This window comes from Aythya fuligula, chromosome 10 (assembly GCF_009819795.1).
Source record: "Aythya fuligula isolate bAytFul2 chromosome 10, bAytFul2.pri, whole genome shotgun sequence".
NCBI classification, from domain to species: domain Eukaryota; kingdom Metazoa; phylum Chordata; class Aves; order Anseriformes; family Anatidae; genus Aythya; species Aythya fuligula.
Window position 1 is genome coordinate 9,826,370 of NC_045568.1, and position 21,783 is coordinate 9,848,152.

At 45.6% G+C, this 21,783-nt stretch overlaps 1 protein-coding gene across 4 annotated transcripts in view; it reads left to right on the forward strand.

Annotated features, from left to right (window-relative positions):
• Positions 1-21,783, forward strand: part of FLNB (filamin B) — a 69,549-nt gene that overhangs the window by 20,004 nt on the left and 27,762 nt on the right. For all 4 annotated transcript variants that reach the window (XM_032194370.1, XM_032194372.1, XM_032194368.1 and 1 more), the window contains exons 2-21: positions 1,519-1,767; positions 2,698-2,795; positions 3,654-3,801; positions 6,324-6,442; positions 7,152-7,229; positions 7,882-8,044; positions 9,287-9,484; positions 11,184-11,321; positions 12,436-12,562; positions 13,173-13,309; positions 13,725-13,918; positions 14,278-14,391; positions 14,932-15,075; positions 15,422-15,545; positions 15,810-15,970; positions 16,554-16,644; positions 16,899-17,068; positions 19,387-19,504; positions 20,227-20,489; positions 21,078-21,675. In XM_032194370.1, coding sequence (XP_032050261.1) covers positions 1,519-1,767; positions 2,698-2,795; positions 3,654-3,801; positions 6,324-6,442; positions 7,152-7,229; positions 7,882-8,044; positions 9,287-9,484; positions 11,184-11,321; positions 12,436-12,562; positions 13,173-13,309; positions 13,725-13,918; positions 14,278-14,391; positions 14,932-15,075; positions 15,422-15,545; positions 15,810-15,970; positions 16,554-16,644; positions 16,899-17,068; positions 19,387-19,504; positions 20,227-20,489; positions 21,078-21,675 — 3,432 coding nt within the window. The remainder of the gene's footprint in view (positions 1-1,518; positions 1,768-2,697; positions 2,796-3,653; positions 3,802-6,323; positions 6,443-7,151; positions 7,230-7,881; positions 8,045-9,286; positions 9,485-11,183; positions 11,322-12,435; positions 12,563-13,172; positions 13,310-13,724; positions 13,919-14,277; positions 14,392-14,931; positions 15,076-15,421; positions 15,546-15,809; positions 15,971-16,553; positions 16,645-16,898; positions 17,069-19,386; positions 19,505-20,226; positions 20,490-21,077; positions 21,676-21,783) is intronic.

Sequence of the window (21,783 nt, forward strand, 5' to 3'; positions counted from 1 at the left end):
AATGACATCATGAGATCCTTATGCGCGTCAGGAAGTGCGGAGACTGAAAAAGCAAACCGACTTTGCTAACCAAGTACTGCTGCGGGAATGACACCGGCCCCGGGGAGGAAGAGCCGTCCCGCTCCTGCTGCGGCCTTTTCCTGCCCTCGGGCAGCCACCCGCCGAGCACGGTGAGACGAGACGGAGGTTCCTGTGCTGCAGAAGCCCTCGTGCACGGGCTCTTAACCCTGCTTGAGGACCTCTGCTGTGTCCTGCCCTCGGAGGTGGTGGTGGGGCTGGAGGAAGCCGCTCGGCTGCAGCAGTGACCGCGGCACGTCTGTGCGGAGACATATTTATGTGCCGTGAACACGAGACTATCCTTTATCCCGAGTAACATGTCTGCTCGAGGTGGCTGTCCCGCTGGCTTCCATCCCTGGGAATGTGGCTGGCTTTCTGAGACGAGTTTACGTGCAATACACTAAATCATCGCTGCCTCCACTCTAGTAAAAATGCCGATGTCAGGATAAATCCCAAACTAAAGCTCGGAGACGTTTCTGGCACGAGGATGCGATGGCCTGCCATGTGCTCGGTGCTGTATTATGGGGGTTGGTCCTGCCGTGGGACAGAGATGCTCCAACACTGCTGGTTACATCTTGGCACGCTCCAGCCCATAGTTCCATTTCGCAGCACTTGGGCACCATGTGAAGCCTGCCAGCAAGGTTTGGGGGTCACTGCCATGGAAAATATAGTTATGCCTTCAGCTCTGGTGCAGGAGATGTTCCCTTTGAACTGCTTAGGGAACAATCTCCCTCAGCTGAACAGCTTGTCCTTCACATGGGAGGAAGCAGGCGGAGGGACACGAGGCCAGCTGTGGGGCTGGTGCTGGGGATGGCACTGCTTGCGCAAGGCAGACTTTCACCTCAAGCCAGTAATTAAAATCCACCGGGGCTTAATCACTTCCTGGCTGTCTATCTCGTGTCTCAGAGTGAATGTGAAATCAGCTCGGAGCACTTACGTGCCAGACACTTATCATATCCTGTAAGATTAGTCAAAACTGATATTTAAAAAAAAAAAAAAAAAAGCAAATAAAATCTGAGCAAAATGAGATGTTAGCTATCCACAAAGATAAAGTGCCATTCAAGGTCTGGTGTTAGGGTACTATCTGCTCGGGACATACTGACCTGTTGTGAAACACTCTGAGCATTAACAACTTCATCTGAGCATTGGGTTAAAGGGAATGTCCTGGTGCATACTGTTCTTGGTAGCTGTTCCTTATAATCACTTTATTTTGTTTATTTTGAAAGTCAAGACCTTTTTGTGTTGATAGCATGTATTGATAACTTGCTGTGCATGAAAAGATCGCTTGGTCTGAGGCCATCTTGTAGCGTTGCAGCCCTCCTTCAGCTGAGCTCGGACAAATTGAAGTTGTTGCCTGAGCAAATGCTTGTGGTGGCTTGGGGGATCCTCTCCTTGATTACACGAGTGGAGCACTTAAGAACGTCCAGGGAAATAATGAGATGCATGTCTTTTGTCTTCCAGATAGTAAAGCCATAGTCGATGGAAACTTGAAGTTGATCCTTGGCCTAATATGGACCCTGATCCTCCACTACTCCATTTCCATGCCCGTGTGGGAGGATGAGGGTGATGACGATGCAAAGAAGCAGACCCCGAAGCAGAGGCTGCTGGGCTGGATTCAGAACAAAATTCCTTACTTGCCAATCACGAACTTCAACCAGAACTGGCAGGATGGCAAAGCGCTGGGGGCTCTTGTTGACAGCTGTGCTCCAGGTAAGCCCTTTGCTCTGATGGTCAGCGTTCTCTTGCTCTCTCTTCTTGTGCCTGATCTGCTGCTCATGAAGGAGGGGGATTTTCAGCGTGGTGCTGGAGGCTGTTGAGCAACAGCAAGGCTGTTGAGAAAACTCAAGTCTGAAGAGGCCAGCTGCTGGGCAGCACATTGTAGAAGACCTAGCCAAGAGAAATACTGGCCTCGAGCAGAGTGCACGACTGCTTTGTTGGAGGTGCCGCCTCTGAGTTTTGTATTGGGTGCATGGGACAAAGGCACAAATGCTGGCTCCCAAATGGCAGAAAGCTCCCACAGCAAGCGCCAGCAGCCTTTCAACTTCAGGGCTTGGTGTGTCCTCCTGAAATAAGACTGCACAGGGAGAGCGGGGCAGCCAGAAGCTGCACACTACCTGCAGCTTCAGTGTTTAGCAAGTTATGGCTGCGCTGCTTAAGGCGAACAATGCGATGAAGTGTGAAAAAGGCAGTTTCCTCCCTCGTAATACAACCTTGCTAATGCTATGGGGGGTTCTATGGCAGGCAGCTGAAATTTGCCACAGGAGAACCACCAGAACATAAAGGATCCGTAGATATATTTGTGCTGAATTTAAAGCAGTGTCTTCCATGATTCAAAGCTAAAGCTGTGCATTGTGTCACTACCTGAAATGTTATACATCTCTTCTGCTGACAGGCAAGATGGGAGGAAGGCTTTTTGAACTGGCTTTTTAATACTTTGCTGAAAGAGCCCCTGAAGATGGTGGTTGTTGTCCAAGAAGTGTTAGAGTGAGCAGCTTTGCTCAGCCCATTTTGGTTACATTTATGAGGGTCCAAATGTCTTTATGGTAGCGTAATGCAAGTAGTTACAGAGGTTATACCTGGCTTCTTTAGCTAAGGAAGCCTCTCTTCAGATGACACCTAATGACTGAAATGTATTTGCAGGCCTGTGCCCTGACTGGGAGACCTGGGACCCGAGCAAGCCTGTCGACAACGCTCGCGAGGCCATGCAACAGGCGGATGACTGGCTGGGTGTGCCACAGGTAAGGCACTGAGGGAGGCACAGCACTGAGCTTTGTACTCGCAGCTAGCTTGAATTGAGATTGGGGAAAACAAGTGAAAAAGTTTCAGTTCATTTAAGCGAAAGTGCCCAAGAGAGGACAAATTTTAATGAAAAACACTACTATATTTCAGTGCTCCAGTTGTGAGTTCTTATTTCTTTGTGTCTCTGCTGAAGGTAGCCAGTGTTGCAGCGTGTAGGTGGAGTGGGGGAAAAGTGCCCGTTTAGTGATGGCCTTGTTAGTCCATGGGCTCAGTTTGTCCTGCATTGAATTCTGTGGAAGAAAAACTCACTGGATTCTGAAATCATCTGCAAAGATGACTTCTAAACAGGGAACAATGTATCTGCAGACCAGATTGTTTTCATGCTGATAAAGCTGGACAAAAGTGCTGAAGTCTGTAGAGCTGTTGGAGCAGCTTGTATCTTGGGAGCTCGAAAAGAAACTGGTCACAAGTCTCACTTCAGGGCTGTTGCACGCAGGATTATAATTTCCTGATCCTCTCAGTTTCAGATATCCCCGTACTGCTTTTTGGGGTGAGCATGGCTGCAGCTGTCTTGGCTTGCTACCATTCATCTTGTCCCAGCCTCCTGACAACCCCTAGATAATGAACATGCAAAAACCCCCTGCTTCCCAAATCACGTTGGGACCATAATGAGCTTCTTGATTTTCTTGCCATGAGATAATAAATGAAGTAGTGTGTATCACAGGGAAATAAATGGAAGAAATCACATTAACGTGTGGGAGTTTTGAAATGCAAGAATTTGTGCCGTAGCTCTGTTTCTGTGTTGACATGCGGTATCCAAGCACTGATATCATATACTTAATTGCACTGTCTTTCAGGTTATTACTCCTGAGGAAATTATCCACCCTGATGTGGATGAGCACTCTGTAATGACTTACCTGTCACAATTCCCTAAAGCCAAGCTGAAACCAGGAGCTCCTTTAAAGCCCAAACTGAATCCAAAGAAAGCAAGAGCTTATGGCAGAGGTAAGGACTCAGTAAGCTTAAGCTGCGCAGAGTATTTAACTCTTCAGAAAGCTGGGTGGGGTTTTTTGCTTATGTTGAACTCCAGACCTACTGTAACAGACTTCAAAGTTTCACTTGTGTACTCTTGGTGTGGTGCCTAGTTTCAGAAATACGTGGATATAGTCCAAAAGACACTCCTAGTTCTAACATGTGAATTCCCCGAGCTCTCTGAACCTGTTTTGCAAGCTCTTGGTCTTGCAGTCCACAGATGGAAGAAGTAGCATGACATGGGGGCTAAAACAACCCTGGTAGGAAATTTAAGCGAGCTGTGTTGCTGCTGGTGGTCACTGGATGAGCAGTGAATGCTTCTGCTGGTAACAGCACTCATTTCAAGAGAAAGACCTCTTTGCATCTGTGTGCAGAGAGTCCAGTTTTCCAGACAGGTGGCAGATATGTATTAGGGTATGCTAATTCTAAATGAGTTATTTGAATTGATTGATTGATTGAATACTTTGTTTGCACAGGCACACAGGTGGGTTGGTAACCCTTCAAATGCTAAATAGTGCTGAGCTTTTGTTGTAAAGATTGCATTTCCTAATTGGAACAACTTGTCCACGGTGTTTATGCAGATCTGCATAGACATTTGTATTTTTAACTTAGGTTTTAAATAGAAAATTCCCGTAACTTCTGATGTGGTTCTGCTCTAGGTTGGAATACAGTAGCAGCTAAATGAGTAACAGACTTTTATGTTTAATGTGCTTGGTACGTAGCAAGACATCGTTTATGCAGCACACTTTGTTCTCCCTTCTGTCTTGTTTCAGACCTGCAGCCTGCTGCTGGTTCTTCAAGATTTTTAGAATTAGTGGATTTCAGAATTGGGTGTGTAAGAATGGAATGGAAAGAAAGGAGACTTTCCTTAGTTTTGTTTTGTTTTGTTTTGTTTTTTTCTCTTGGGTGTTTTTTCAACTTGATTTTCCATTGAAACTTAACTAGTTGAGTGGATGAGCATGCTACCTGTGCACTGATAAGCAATTACTGTAGTCAGAAGTTCAGCAGCTTCTTTAGGTTTAGGTTTCCATCCTTTGGTGGTGGCTTGCACAGCAAACCACAGCACATGGACACGTTTGTCAGACTGCGTAAATGACCGATCAACCTGCATCAGTTTGCTAGGTCTGGCTCTAGTCACATTCATATTCTTTCAAACATTGAAATAATTTTGCTGTCAACTTTAGTGCATTCTGTGCTCTGAAGCCATTGTAATGGAAAATACAATGGATAAGCAGCTCTTCTTGAAGGACGGATGTTTTCCCATAGTTAATCACCAAAATCGAGTCACTAAATATAAATGACAGTTCTTACTGGTAATGTGTGTCAGGACTGAAAGGTGACTCCGATAGCAAGGAACACTGCCAGACAGGGCAGAGCCTTTGGAGCAAATAAATAGGTTCCTCGTGCTTCCAGAAAAAGGTAATTGTCAAATGTGAAGTTGGTTGTTCTTAATTGTTTATTATTGTTTTTTCATGTACTGAAGTAAGAACATCCTAACACGCATCTTAGGTGTAGTTCATCTTCCTGGATACTGCTGTGGTTTACTCCTAGGGAGTCTGCTGCTGTCTGCAGGCTTGCTGTGAAGTGAGCCTGTGGAGGGACTGTGGTGCAGATCATGAGTGACGCATGATGAGTTCTCAGTTAACCAGCCAAAGCAGATCTCCGAGAAGAGGGAGAAATCTAGAAGATTAAACGTAGGCTAAGCAAGTGCTATGAGTAATGCTGTCCTGTCTGAAACCATCTTCCGAGGATAAGCTGTCCTTGTCTTTGTGCCTGCAGGAGGGATACTCAAATGCTGTATTGTAATGTCTGTGCAGAGGATTGAAGATATGCAGAGTGAATTTATAGCTGTTTAAACTAGATGATAATCTAGGGGTTAGTTTGAAAGAATGAATATGTCAATTGTTAACACCTTATCAGAATGCTCAGATTTCCTAGTAAAAACAAAATCTTCCTTGCATTGCTCTCAAGTTATTGTTTTCCAAAGATAAACAAGTTCAGGAATTCTGTTGTTCACAACCACTTCCCTTACAATCTACCAGACGTTGCACTTTCCACTAATTGTACGATGGAGAAGTAGTGCCCACGGTTTTATGAATAAGCCGAGGAGTAATTCCCTTGGAAGGAAGATAAATAAGTCTGGGCTAGTCTGGACCAGCAGCTTTGGGAAGTTCTTCCTCCCGCCCAGTCTGACACCACCATGACAGGTGTAATGACTTGGGGCTAAGTATAGAGAGATGACGAAACCCTGCTGGTAACTGCATGCTGTAGCAGGCCCTGTGCTAAGGAATAAGGAAACTCTGATCAAGTGAAATGGAAGTGGTACTGGATCGCAGGATTTTCGTGGTTTGAAGAGGTTCTTGCATGCCATTTGTACAGAGCTTACTGGCAAAATACTTCGAGCAGCTTTTGAAGAATGGTAAATGTGAGCACTTCTGAGCACCTCTTGAGTTTTGTAGCAACAGCTAACGTGCCGCTCTGCATCTGCTTCGCAGGGATTGAGCCTCATGGGAACATGGTGAAGCAGCCTGCCATCTTCACAGTAGACACCATCAGTGCTGGGCAGGGAGACCTGATGGTCTTTGTAGAGGATCCAGAAGGAAACAGGGAAGAGGTGTGTATGCTAAATGTTTTGTTGGGAAAACATAAAGCTGGTCTGAACGCTGAAGTTTTTGCAGTAGCCTCCATCTTACACAAGATATGTAATCTAAAAAGAAGCTGCACGGTACCATCTATCAAAAATGTAAGCTTCGAGCTTTCCCTCATAATTGCTTTACTGGGTGAGCCTGAAAGTCTTCACTCCCTGCAAATAAGCACCACAAGTCAAACGTCCGGTAGTTGTAGTGCTTTAGCTTGAGTGGCCAAGTACATTCTGACGGGGGTTTAGATAACACACAGCACTAAATCACTGCCCTTACTCATTCTGCAAGAATGGCTAAAGCAGCTATTTAGAAGCCATGAATCATTCAGAGTTAAAATGCTGGTTTTAATGTTTATAGAAATTTCTCATCCAAGTGCTCCACTTGATCATGTTACGACATTCCAGAAAAATACAGCTGTACGTTGGACTTAATGTCTCCTCAGTTTTGGCCTGCCTTAGTAGAGCAATTAACAGCAAGGGAGGGGGCTGGGGAAAAGGTAGCTTGGTTCTCATCTAAAGACAAATCATTTTTCCATATGGAATGGGGAGTTAGCAAGTATATACCTGCTTCCACAGAAACGTGGCTCTGACGTTGCTGACTGCGGTATCAAGTGCCCCCCAGCAAAGTCTTAGGCTGGTGTGCATGGGCACAGCTCGAAGGCAGATGTGTTTTCTTTCCTAGGCAAAGATAACGCCATCCAGTGACAAGAACAAGACCTATTCAGTTCAGTATATGCCAAAGGTCACCGGACCTCACAAGGTAGGTGGTGTGTCAAATACCCAGGATTCTTTTGCTAAATGCAAAAAGCTACTTTGCTGATTGTTGGTGTGAGCCCATGAGGGTTGCATGCTTACCTCTCTGTGCATCTTAAAAGAGCAGTAACCCGCTGTGGCCTTAATCCTTTGTCTGGACTATTGGGCTGCCACCTTTTCAAGGGGGGAGGGTGTGCATGTGTTGGGAGAACATGTGTGGGTGTTTGAGGGAATCAGGTTTGTAGGCAGTGCAACAGCTGGCTCTCCTCTCACCTGGGGCCACTTCTTGCAGCTCATGAAACCAGTTTTGTGGCTTGTCACAGAGGTACAGAGGAGAGTATCAGGTTGTTTCTGTAAGGTGTTTCTTTGCTGATAACGCTGTCTGCTGTGGGGGTTTTACAGAGAAGGTTCTCCACCCAGCTCTGTTCCCAGGGGCCTGCAGAAGCAGGTTTTTGCTGAGTGATGCTATTGCTTGGCGCATCGATGTCTGGTCCCTACAGCCAGCCAGAAAAGATAGATACAACTATTTGGGTTGTCCACTGCATCATCTCTCGTGCCTCTGAGCCATGCAGGCACTCGGCCTCATGCTCGGCTGTGTGGCAGTGGAGCTGAGCTCTGTCCCTGCCCTGTGGGTCAGAGCTGACGCTGTTTCTCTCCAGGTCTCGGTCCTGTTTGCCGGCCAGCACATCTCAAAGAGCCCCTTTGAAGTGAACGTTGACAAAGCCCAGGGAGATGCGAGCAAAGTGACAGCAAAGGGACCAGGACTGGAGGCCACAGGAAACATTGCCAACAAGTCTACCTACTTCGACCTCTACACTGCAGGTAAGCGGAACAAATGGGGGCTGAAATTCTGCAGCGTCCTCGGATGTGAAGAGAGCCTCAGTCTTGGAGGAACAAACGAGCTCTAACTGAAAAGTAGATGAGGATTTGCAGCCTGTTGAGTTCAGAGGTGAAATAGTAAGCTTCTTTGGATGCTTTCGCTGTGGGTGAAACATTTGAAGTGCTGAGCTGAGCTGGGGCAGGAAGATGCTAAGCATTACCTAGATTTTTGCCACGAACTTGCAGAATGGCAGCAGGCAAGTTCCTGGCTGGTTTCTTCCCACTACTCATTTTAAAGAGGGATGTGAAATACCCACCTCTGAAGGATGAGCTGTAAATAAACTGTAAATGCTTAATGGGCTCTGTCTTTAGTGTTACTGAAAAAGAATCTGATCTAATGCTACTCTGAGTTCACACTTCATTGACAAACTGATTTCAAGCTCTTCTATTTATTGGAGGACTACTGTCTTTGTTAGAAAATCTCCATCACGTGGCTTGTTGCCTGCTATTAGGCCAATGCTGTAGCCTGGAGGAGTGAGTCAATAAGATGCTGCAGCTGTCAATTCAGTTTGAACAATGCCAAACTACTTCGGGTAGTTACTTGAAGTATTAAACACTGAAATGTGCTGAGTATCATATTTTAAATTGCCTTCTACCTGAGGGTGCTCAGAAATAAAATTAAATGTGGTTATGGTGAGGGGAAGTGTTATATTCAGTCTCTAATTGAGCGAGGGAGTGGTCTGAATCATGTAAAGACAGGCCTGGCCTCTGCAAGTGTCTGGAAAACCGTTTTTGTTGCGTGATGAGTTAAATGAAACCTGTACAGAGCAGGTGTCCGAGCAAAAGTGAGTATGTACAGAGAAGGATCCTTGCCCAGGCCAGGATGTCTGTTGTCTGAGCTCTTAATCTAAACTGCTCCAAAGCATGGAGCAATTGAATTTATGGTGAAGTTATTGCTAGTCTGTGACAGAGCAGTAGCAGTAGGGTAACCAGGCCACATGTGTATCCAGTAATGTAAGAAACCTTGTGGAGAGGGCCACGTAACTGGTCCTGTCAGTTTGATAGCTTCGTGGAGATGCCACCACGCTGTCTTGTCCCCACTGCTGGTTGCTGTCAGTAGAGGCTGAAAATTTAGGCAGTGCTCAGAGATGACAGCGGAGCTGAGCCCAGGTGCTGGCTCTGATCCTGACTGCAGCGCGCAGCTGTGGGGAAGCCAAGGCTCAGCTCGGCTGGTTTCCTTTGCAGGTGCCGGAGTGGGTGATGTGAACGTGGAAGTGGAGGATCCTCAGGGGAGAAGCCTTGCTGAAGTTACAGTAGAAGACAAAGGCAACCAAGTCTACCGCTGTGTCTACAAACCCGTTCAAGCCGGTCCTCACATTGTCAAAGTGACTTTTGCAGGGGAGGCAATTCCCAAAACTCCTTGCAATGTTCTCGTTGGAGAGGGTATGCTTTTTCAAAATGCACCTAAATGTAGATGGTCCATTTTCACCTTGGGTATGATCACAGAATATGCTTGAATCTTGCCTCGGGCCTTTTCTTTACCTTTCAACATCGTAGACCTGATTCACTGGGTCACCTGGGTGTTCACCTGGTCAGAACAGTGCTCTCTAACAGTAGCTTTTGCTGGGAGAGGTTTCTTTCTGCCTAGATCTCCTAAAAATTAAGCTGCCCTTTGTATTTTGTTGAGATGTTTTATGCAGCTATGCAGTATCTTGCTATTTTCCACCTTTGTTCCTCAAATTACTATATTTGCAGTTTTCCTTCCTAACTGACACCTAACTTGCTTTCTGTTCCATCCTTACGTGCTCCTATGCTTTTAGATCTCTGCTCATCTCTCCTGAGCTACCCTCCATTTGTGGAATTTTGGACTTCACTGCTAATGGCTTCATAGTTGGTAAGAGGTGTGCAGGATGCTCCGTCATGTTTGCTTTTTCGTAAGCTTCTAGCCTGCAGCTTGTCCCAGCCAAGAGTGTTTTTCTTTCTGTTGGGGTTGGGGAAGAAAGTTGCAAGCCAACTGAAATGCTGTGTGACCCAGTCAGTGAAACTTGCTTAACCACAAACTGCCTGACTCAGTTGTGTAAGGGCTCCACCAGCCTTTCCCACTCCGAGGTAGGCTTGCTCACGTGTGCTCCCACCCCACCAGTTCTCAGAGCTAGCAGGTGGCATGCGATCTGCGCTTGTACCGTCCAGCACGGGACGTGTAGTGGTGTGGCTGCTGTGAGGGTAAAGGTTGTAAGCTACTGAAACATGTCAGAGCATAACGAGCAGCTTGGCAGATTGGTGCTCCTGCTGTAAGCACGGCGTATTGTGGGGAAACGCATGTGGGGATGAAGCTACCGGGAAGCTGTGATTTCTCAGTCTTTTCAAACCCTTTAGGTCTCTGGAGTTGAAGACCACCCGATAGTTGGATTATTTAACGACAGTCGTTCCTAAGTGTGCGTTAGTCTTTTTATGTAGCAGCTCTGCAGGCCTGGAGAAGCACTTGGTGGCAAGCGTAAGGTTAAGCTCAGCCACATGTAGCCTTCTGCCCCAACCCATGACTGCTGTGGTCTGCGGGGTCTTCATGGCCCTGCTTCTGTAGGTGTGAGCTGCCACAAGCAGGGGGTTGATGTGACAGCTCTTAAAGAAGCAAGTGCAGAACTTGGCTCCAGTAGTGGCTGCTGTTCCAGTCTGGTGCATCTGAAGGAATGGCACAATAACATTGTTCACTAGGGCTTACCTGCAAAGGAGAATTTCACCCCATACTGCAGCGTGCCTCTACAAGTGGCACAGTCTAAAGAAGATTGTGCCTCGTACAGTGGATATCTGAGGGCAATATCCATGCAAAAAATTTGTTCTGGTAACTGGCATCAAATTAGAAAGCAACATGGCTTCAGAGTTGCTTTACTTCTTATATGGCTCTTGCAGGGGTCCACTGTCACCTGGCTGCACTGAATGCAGCTGTCCAAAAGCTGGGGGACACAGACGATGGCAAGGCAGACTCTGTATGTGTTCTTCTTACTACCATAACATTAAGACTTGTGCTGCAAGCTCAGCTGTGGTTGCCCTGAGTCAACATTTAACTAAAGTTTGTTCCAAGCTGGCTAGGCTGCGTGTGTTTTGAGAATCAAAGGCTGCATTGATGTCTGAAATTCCCTTGCAGCCTGCAACCCGAATGCTTGTCGTGCCACCGGTAGAGGCCTGCAACCCAAGGGCGTCCGCATCAGGGAAACAGCTGACTTCAAGGTTGATACGAGAGCAGCGGGCAGTGGAGACATTGGCGTGACTATAAAAGGACCAAGTAAGTGTGGTGGGATGAACTGGTGCTGTGGATGGGTTTTGGGGAAGGGAGCAAAGCAGAGATTGTGAGGAGGAGGAGCAGCGAGGAGATGGTGGCCTACTGGAACCGGTGGGGTTTGTATCGCCACAGCATAACTGAGAAAATCCACACCACTGTCTGTCCTCCAAGCTTTATGGGCTCACATTGCATTTTTATCTGTCTGTAGGAGCAAGTCACACTCCAGGGTCTCTGGCAAGGTGGAAAAGCTGCCCTCATAAAGCTAGGAATGCCTTAGAGCAGCATTCTGGCTGCACTGGGTACTCAGCACTGCATGAGCAGGGAAGGAGAGGGTTGAGGGAACCTGCCAGCTGGCATGGAGACCTTCTGCCAGGATCTGGCCTCAGGTCCTTCACTCTGCCACGAGCTCAGCCCACAGCACAGCAGTGCAATGGGTGCACTGGTGGCTGCTGCCTTGTGCTGGGGGGTCCTGGGGCTGCCCAGCAGTGGCGGCTGTGCTGCTGCTCCCCATTCCCTGTGCCTGGGCTCAGGGAATGGCTTTGTTTGTGTTGTACTTTGAGTCAGTCACCTCCCCCCAGGCTGGGGCTGTATTAAAAGGTGCATTGTATTGCCTTCACCTCCTCCACCCGCACAGCCTTCTGACTGTGTGGCTTCGTGCGGTTACGGGGGGGCGGGGGGAAGCAGCAGCCGTAGCGATGTAAATTTTAGTGTATTAGGCTTTTCTCCCCAGATTCTTCATCTTGAAGAAAATGAAAAGTAGGCATTCCCTGCATATTTGTGGTTGCAAAGTCTGACAAATGTTAAGCTTTTTTGTTTTAACATATGACATGCATCATACTGCAGACTAAGAAAATAAAACACAAGGGAACCTATTAAGTCTGGTAACTTAAAATACTTTCTGCTGTATTTCTTCTGGAAGTGTTTGCTGTCTTTGTCCTAGAGGGCAACCAGAACTAACTTCCTTTATAACCTGACCTTTTTTTTTTTTTTTTTTTTCTCTGGTGGGAGAAATTTATTCTTACAAGTTAAAATAAATACTAGAAAACATGAACTTGCCTGAGTAATTGACGGCAGGATGGAAGCTGTTAAGTTTAATGCTGAACTGATCTTTCAACAGAGGGCTTGGAGGAGCTTGTGAAACAAAAAGGCTTTATGGACGGTGTATATTCATTTGAATATTATCCAGCTACCCCAGGGAAATACATTGTCACGATTACATGGGGTGGACACAACATCCCCAAAAGGTGAGTTACAAGTAGCATTGTTTGAGGTTTTTGTGTCATTCAGCAGGCTGTGTAGTTGGCAGGCTTTTAAAGCAAAGCTGACTTTTGAAGAAGCTCTGGTGGGACGTTTACAACCGGCAGTTGCTGTGACAGTTTATCTGCAGACAGTTTTAGGGCTGCAGAGGCTTTGGGGAAGCTTTGAAGGGTGATTTGCATGAGTCTTGATAATCCCAAAATGGTGAATGCAAACCAAACCAACAAAAAATACCCAAACCAAAAATGAACAAACAAAAAAAAAACAAACACACAACCTTGGTGGCTCAGGTAACTCCTGCAGGTTGAACTTCACTGTGAGTTTCTGAAGGGATCTGTTATTTTAGTGTCAGAGATTACAGCAAGCAGTGCAAACCAAGTACTTGACACTCAGGATCTGTGGTGCGAGGTGTAAGTGCTTGATACATTAGATGACCTCTCTGCTAGAAAGACTGTCTGCTGGGCGCTGTGCCATCACAAGATAGCATCTGTTAATTTGGGAAATCCAGTGTGAAGCCTCATTAAAATGCCTGGGGAAAAAGCATGTATGCTGTATGTGTCCTTGTTTCTAATTATGTGCTTTTCTTTTCTCTTGTAGCCCCTTTGAGGTTCACATAGGTCATGAAGCAGGTCCTCAGAAAGTACGAGCCTGGGGGCCAGGACTGCATGAAGGGATTGTGGGCAAATCAGCTGACTTTGTGGTAGAGTCCATTGGCACAGAAGTTGGCTCTCTTGGTATGTTACTTTACTTAATTTGCCTGAAATACTTAAATATTGCAATGCCAGTAACAAACTAATGAGAAAACTGAGAAGGAGTAAAACAAACTAAAAAAAAACAAAAGCAAACAAACAAACAAAAAAAGCAACGAAAGCAGATCAGGAAGATGTTCTAGTCTAAACACAAATTTATATACCAGGGTGGAAGTCTGTACTGAAGGCAAGTCCTAGAGACAGGAGCATGCTTGTGACAGAGAATGTTTTCTGTGGTTTTGTGGGATGAGGTACAGAAGGAAATGATGTTGCTGAAGAAAGGAGATAGAGAGCATAAGGAATGGTTAAGGCTAATAAAAAGCAGTTTGGGGAAACAGTGTTAGATTAGCAGCCACCACAAACCTATTGTGCAGTTGATAAATAAGTGTTTCTTTTTCAGGCTTTGCAATAGAAGGTCCTTCTCAGGCTAAAATTGAATGTGATGACAAGAATGATGGTTCCTGTGATGTAAGGTATTGGCCCAAAGAGCCTGGTGAATATGCTGTGCACATCATGTGCGATGATGAGGACATAAAAGACAGCCCTTACATGGCCTTCATCCGACCAGCTTCAGGAGACTTCAACCCAGATAAGGTGGTGTATAGAGCTCACTGTGGCATTTGAGTCCTTGATAAAACTATTAAAAAAAAAAAAACTATATGTTTCTAAAGGCTCCTGGTAACACACTAGACTCTTAAGCTGACTCTCCTTACAGCTCTGAATTTGCCATGCTCCAGCCAGATATTACTCAGCTTTTTCTAATAATACTGCTGTGGTTTCAATTAAATATAATGGAAACTTGCTGAATTAGTCTAAATTATCAACTTTCAGACAAGCCTCTACTTGTATCCTGTGCTTCATGAATTTTGTGGGAAGGGAAGGTCTGTAGAAATAAATAGCTTAATTTTACTAATTTCTGGATTGCAAGCTAAGACTCTTGGTTTTGTTTTCAGGTGAAGGCTTATGGTCCAGGCTTGGAGAAAACTGGCTGTATAGTGAACAATCCTGCTGAGTTCACAGTTGAAACCAAGGATGCTGGAAAAGCGCCTCTGAAGATGTATGCGCAGGTAAAAAGCCAAAGGCAGAGATGTGAAACTCCAGCAAAAGGGCTTTAATACCATTGAGAAAGATGCCTTAAGTATTCCTACTCAATTACACACCACTTAATTCTGAGCATGTAATTCTGTTGCAGCTCTGTGCTTTGATCTGTATAATGTAGACAGGCAGCAAATCTAACTCAAGACAAGGTGACTTCTCCCTTAAGTATGAAACACATGGCTTTACTTCTGCAGCTGGAGCCTCCTCAAAGAGGCAGGCTGTAATTTTCTGGAGCTGTCATTCAAAAGCACCTTGAGTGTCTTTGAGCCTGTGAATCTCAGGTGAACTTGTTGAAATGTGTGTTGTGAGATGATGTTTGGAACGAGCAGTTTAGTTGAGGAAGACTTACAGGAGTGCAATCTGTATGTTTCTTCAGTGTTTCTGAGCTGCAGTTCTGAGGAAAAAATAATAAAAAAAAAACAACATTTTGAAACATTCTTGGGATATTCAAATTATACAAAGGGTTTTTAAAGTACCTGACCCTTCTGCTTATATTCCCTGCTCTTTAGGATGGAGAAGGAAACCCTATTGATATCCAAATAAAGAGTAAACCTGACGGTGTGTTTGCCTGTTCCTACGTGCCAGTTAAGCCAATCAAACATACAATTTCTGTTGTCTGGGGAGGAGCCAACGTGCCCAATAGCCCATTTAGGGTAAGTACAGAGGGGGATATCACTACTTCTATCCAAGTAGGACACTGGTGCTTAAGACTGTGTGTCATTACATCTAGGATGATAAACCCCTTCTGTGATCCTGAAGAAAGTGTACTTGTCTGTTGTCTTTTGTGGGAATATTTCCACTTGAATAGAACTTTCTACTTTTACAAGCTTACATGTTGGAGGTCTCATATCAATCCAGACGCAGCCTGAGGGAGTTAGGGCAGTTTCTTCTTACCTTGGTAATGTTTTCATATAGCCTCTGCCCAAGTAATGCTCCAGCTTGACTCTGGTAACGAGCGTGATTCGGGTGTGTGATTCTGACCCTTGTCAATCCATACAGGTCCTGATAGGTCAGGGGAGTCATCCTCAGAAAGTGAAGGTGTTTGGACCTGGTGTGGAGAGAACTGGCCTGAAAGCAAGTGAGCCAACCCACTTCACTGTTGACTGCACTGATGCAGGAGAAGGTAAAGGCAACCTGGATTTTGCTGTGGTATCAGAACTGCAGGTCATGCAGGGGTGGGAATTAAGTTTTGTTTCCTGCTGCTGGTTTTCCTTTTTTTTTTAAACGGAAAAACCTCGGACAACAGAACACTAAAATGAATTGTGATGTGATCCATTTCATCAGTTAACGTGGTGACTTGTGCAGCTGCTGGAAATCAGAATGTGCTGGCTGTTTGGCTAGTGATATCTGTACCATCTGGTGAAAAACTTCCATTTGCTTTTCCTAGGTGATGTCAGTGTCGGAATTAAGTGTGATGCTCGTGTGGTCAGCGATGAGGAAGAAGACATAGATTTTGACATTATCCACAATGCTAACGATACGTTCACAGTGAAGTATGCCCCACCTGCCGCTGGGCGCTACACTATTAAAGTGCTTTTTGCAGGAGAGGTTTGTAATCTTTGTTTTACAGCCTAATATTTCCAGGGTCCGTGTTCTCTGGCTGCATAGCACCTGGCACTCAACAGCTGACTGTGGCAATGTACAGATGGCTCTTTTCACTTCCGCTTACATGCACCTTGTCTAGTCAGTGTTTTAAGAACTCTTTTCTCATACTTGAAGGTACACAAATAAGGGGGAGTTGGCTGGAGACTATGAAGTTCAAGCAAGTAATATGTTGAACTGGCATAGTGAGTGTGGTGTGAGTCATGGCTTACCTCCTAGGTCTAGAGGCAAGGAAAAGCTACATTCTAAATGATAGAAAACCTATCTTACTCTCCAGGCAATTTGGGAATAAAAATAAGATCTTAAACAAAAAAGTGGGAGAGGCCCCTGCAAGCAGTCCAGCGGTTAACTATGTCCTAGACTTTGAATGCTGCTGTTCAGTAAGGCAGAGCATTTGAATGAGGTGAAACTTTACTTAAGATGCTGCTGGAGATAACCATTTTAAGATGTTTCTGCTTTCATTTTATCTGTCTGGTTTGGGTAGTGAAGAGTGACATGGCTATGTTTAGAGCTGCATTTTCTATTGCAGGAAATTCCTGCCAGCCCTTTCAGAGTTAAAGTGGACCCTTCACATGACGCCAGCAAAGTGAAAGCTGAAGGACCCGGGCTGAGCAAAACTGGTGAGACCTAGGTTGAGATGGCATGGCTGGTGCTAGACCATGAGCAGCTGCTGCAGGGTGGCTGCTGCCTTGATGGATACTGCTGGGATTCAGCAATGCAGTGCTAGATAAAGCTGCTTGGGGTGGCAGACAATTGGAAATGGCTCTACTCCCTTGGCTTTTTGCTTGAGCAGTATTTATAGGTACTGAATGCTTCTTGAGAAGAGTTTCTGCGTGCGAGCTCTGTGTAAACTAGAATTAACATTTTTCTTCAGGCGTGGAAAATGGCAAGCCAACACACTTCACCGTGTTCACCAAGGGAGCTGGAAAAGCACCGCTGGATGTGCAGTTCAGCAGCCCTGTGCCAGGAGAGGCAGTGACAGATCTGGATATCATTGACAACTATGACTATTCCCACACCGTTCGGTACACTCCAATACAGCAGGTAGGTCTGACTCCTATAGGAATACAAAAGAGAATGTCTCATGTTGCTGTAATGCCATGACTGCCTTCCCTGGTGCCTGTACGCAGGGGAATTTGTGGTTAAAGCCTGCCAGGATGTCCTGTTCCCTTAAGGCAAAGCCTTCATGACACAGGGAATTAGAAGCTAGTGGTACAGATTTCTGGTTTAGTTATGGGTAGCTTTTCACTGTTTAATTTCCTGGGACCAAGTGAGTTATTGAAGCAGCAGCACAGAGCTCATGTTGTCATTCCACACTGGTGATATCTACGTGCTGCCTTATCTGTTGAAAAGGAAAGGTGGCAATCCATCCCGGGGTCTGAAACGGAGCCAGCTGCTGCACAGCTGGCCTGGCTGCCACCGCCGTCTGCAATGCTTTAATGCTGAGGCTGCAGTGTGCCGGCTTTCAGCGAGCCGCTGCTCTGCTGCAAACCAGAACAAGGTGAAAAAGCACAGCATTTGGGCGACAGTACTGCCCCTCACAAGTAGAAAAATGAAGGAATTGGTGCTGAACAGGGAATCTGGACTGCAGATCAAACACGTCAAAGTATTTGCCTGCATTTGAGGTTTGCCCTTGGGTTGAAAATAACTTCAGTCTAACATTTTGGTTCAGACAGATGCTTCCTAGCAACACCATTAAAGAGCTGAAAGTGGAAGCTGCTAATAACTAGAAGTATTTTTGCTTATGCTGTGCTTGTGTGTTTGTAAAGTGGTGTTAAACTCCAGAATGCCTAACTCATGAAGACACAGGCACTGTAGTGCTGAGATGAAAGTGTTTTGCTATCCTGAGTAAACAAGTGAGTTATTTAAGTCATCTGTAGTGACTTCCTTGAATGTAGACGTATAAAAATGGGCTGATATGGGGGACTGAAGCTTTATTTATCTGATAATACCAGATTAGCATTCTTGGGCTCATTGTAGAGCTAGCGTTTGTTTTTGGATAAAGTAGCTGCATGATCTCAGGATGTGGCTGGTGTGTCTATTTGGAGAAGCTTTTGCTTGTTCAGTCAGGGTTGGTATGCAGGAGGGAGCAAAGTAACCCGAACCCTGCGGGTGTGTATTGTGAGCAGTGACCATGCTTCATGCAAAGGGCAGAGGTGAGACAAGCCAGATACTGAAACCAGGTGTCCTCTGCGTAGGTTGTCCTCAGGGTTACTGCACCCCGGTGCCACAATTAGAAACCCTCTGGCTTATTGCCTCTGCGTGAGGGATAGTTTCATTAGTGAATGAGTTTGGATTTTATTAAGCCATGGGCAGACCTGGTAGCCTTTCACATCTTTCTTCGGTGTTTAAAAACAGTTTCAACTGCTAGACCGTGGCATTCAGATGCTGCAGGGGTAGGTCTGCAGTGCAGTGGGGAGCATCTCAACTGGTGATGTTTCAACAGTGGTGCAATACAAGTCCACTGGCTGCAGAGCGTGTGTGTACGTGGCTGTGTGGTGGAAATCTGCATCTGAGGGAGCATGTTGGGTTGTGGAAAAGCTGTGGACTGACAAGAGATGCTCGCAGGTAGCAGTGGTAGGAAAACAGTGGTTAGAAAGAGGTGGAATTAGACTGTACAATAATTAGTAGCCTTGCTTTTCCTCCAGCCTGTGAGTGCGTAGATCATTCCTGAACCCTGCCTTTTTAGGGCTCACCAGCAGAAGCTTACCTAAGAGCAGAGCGGTGAGACTCTGTACTCCTTAAAGAGCAGTGGGAGGACTGTCTAGGTAGTTAAATTCCTGAGGGACCACGTCAGCAGCAGAGGATCCTTGGTTTAATGCTGTTTACTCAGCCTTATCTCTCTCACTTGTGGTGTTGCTACAGCTACCCGTGAGTGTGTTTTCTAAAAACAACCAAGAATAATCATGGAAGCTATTCACTAGCTTGTGTGAAACATCCATGATTATTTCACTTGGGAGCTGAACCAGCCAAGAACGAAAAGTAAGCAAACAGTGAATATAGCTAAAATATGGACTGCAGTAGAAGAGAATAAAAGGAGCACACATCTTGGGCTGGAACTTGCCATGGCTGTGTGGTATTTCAGCCAAAATACACAAGAGCATTAATCTTTCTGACTTGTACAGCTTAAAGCCCTGGTATTTGAAATGCTGTAATAATACAGCCTCTTTGCAGGCTGGGCTCTGGCCTGGCCTCGGGGCGGGATACCTGGTCTTGAGGGCTGGGAGGGTGGGAGCCAGCCTGTGCTGCCTCTGTGCCAGGAGAAAAAAAAAGCAGATTAGGTGAAATGATTATGTACTGCTTGAATATTAGTGATCTGTATGAAGTGAGGCGTTAAGCTAACTCATAAATTCTCCAACTAGGGTCCAATGAAGGTCTTGGTAACTTACGGTGGTGATCCTATCCCTAAAAGCCCTTTCACTGTGGGAGTTGCTGCTCCGCTTGACCTAAACAAAATTAAAGTCAATGGACTCGAAAACAGTAAGTACGTGTGGGCTTGGAAGCCCCATAGCCTGCCTCTGAAGGGTCTCCTAGGGCTGTGCAACAGCCAACATGTTCTGCTAGAACATAAGTGGGCAAAACGAGCTTTTCTTTAACTTGCTGTAATTGAGGGATAAACCAGCTTCATGCAATTTCATAGCATTGCTGCGCTGGCTTAGCTGGTCCTTTAGAGGACTGAATTTCAATTTTCCTCTTTTTTTTTGTTTTGTTTTGGAAAAAAAATACGTAGAAAAAAAAATGCGTAGTAAGGTTTGTGTTGGGATTTAGTCCCTTGTGGTGAACAGGACTGGGCTGTTCACCAAACCAGGAACCTGCTGATGAAATTGGTTTTCCTGGGGCTAGATCATTGTTCAAATATATGTAACTGCTACAGTGTGGAGTTTGATTCATACGGTCTCATTTTCTGAAAGCAGAACAACTTAGGGCTGTGAAATGTCGTGTTCCTGAAATGAGCCTCTATTACACTGTTAGGCCATGTTTTTCAGCCTTGTTTAACACTGTAGCTTTGTAACTTCCAATTAGCCAGGGCACTTTGTTATTTTTTGTTTGATTCTTTTTTTTTTTTTAATGTAGAAGGGCGTAGGCTGAGTAAGGCTCTGCCAGTGCTTGCTCCCTCAATGATATGTGCATTAGGGATTTCTTGGAGTATTGTCAAACATTAAGTACTCAATGTAGTAATGCGGATTTTGTCCTTTTTTCAGGAGTGGAAGTAGGGAAGGATCAGGAATTTGTAATTGACACCAAAGGAGCTGGTGGACAAGGTAAACTGGATGTTAATATTGCCAGTCCTTCAAGGAAAGCTGTGCCATGTCTGGTGGAGCCAGTTCCGGGTAAGGAGTGCAGTACGGCGAAATACATCCCAAGAGAAGAAGGGCTGTACATGGTTGATGTGAGTTATGATGGCAATCCGATCCCAGGGAGCCCCTATACTGTGGAGGCCACTCTTCCTCCAGATCCCTCCAAGGTAAGGGAATGGTTAATGGCTGTAACAGCAGATAATAACCGAAAACTGAATTGTGCGCTATGGTACGAAACTTTTGGCTGAACTAGTCCCTGGAACATCCTTTCTCAGAGCGTTGTTTCGCTTGCAGACTCTGTGACTCATGGAAGTCATCCTTAAAACACTATTTGGAAACATTTTGAACTAATTAAGAATACCGCAGGCATCTTGCATAGTGTGGCACATGCAAGAATCGCTCCTAATTTAATAGAAGTTGGCTTCATGACTGTATCAAATGTATTAATTGAGATGTTTCTTTCTAAGGAAATAAATTTCAAGGAAAACTTGTCTACAGGTATCCAGTGTTCAGCATGTCTACCTCTTATATTCAGTGGCTGGACAAAAACAACTGTGGCAAGAGCACGGATATCCTTGTCTAGAAGCTTGTTTGGAGTAATGAGATACCAACTGTACAGTAAAGCTGGGAGGAGTGACAGACTTTGCTTTCTGTCTATTTTTAAGAGCTTGTTAGTCAAGTCTCACATATAAACAACTGTCTAGGTGGTCTCCAATAGCATGTGAAGTTAAGCTCAACTGCATATTCTCTTCTAGGTAAAAGCTCATGGCCCAGGTCTTCGAGGAGGCCTTGTTGGAAAACCAGCCCAATTCACGATAGATACCAAAGGGGCAGGAACTGGCGGTTTGGGTTTGACAGTAGAAGGCCCATGTGAAGCTAAGATCGAATGCTCAGACAACGGTGATGGAACCTGCTCTGTCTCCTATCTGCCCACGAAACCTGGAGAGTATTTCGTAAACATCCTCTTCGAAGAGGTCCACATTCCTGGTTCACCATTTAAAGCAGACATAGAAATGCCATTTGATGTCTCTAAAGTTGTTGCCACAGGCCCAGGTCTCGAACGTGGCAAAGTAGGTGAGGCAGGGCTGCTGAATGTCGACTGTACGGAAGCGGGTCCTGGTGACCTGAGAGTGGACATGGTGTCGGATACTGGCTCGAAAGCTGAAGTCCAGATTGATGACAACAAAGACGGGACCTACGCTGTGACATACGTGCCGCTCTCGGCTGGCATGTACACAATCAAGATGAAATACGGAGGAGAGCAAGTGCCTAAATTCCCTGCCAGAGTCAAAGTGGAGCCAGCAGTGGACACAAGCCGAGTTAAAGTGTTTGGCCCAGGAGTGGAAGGGAAAGGTGAGAATTACCCAGCTCTTGTCAGAGTTTGTAGGACTGAAGATCCTTTACCCTACACAGTCTGTTCCAAGCAATTCAAGTTGTAATGGCTTTGTGTGTTTCCATGGT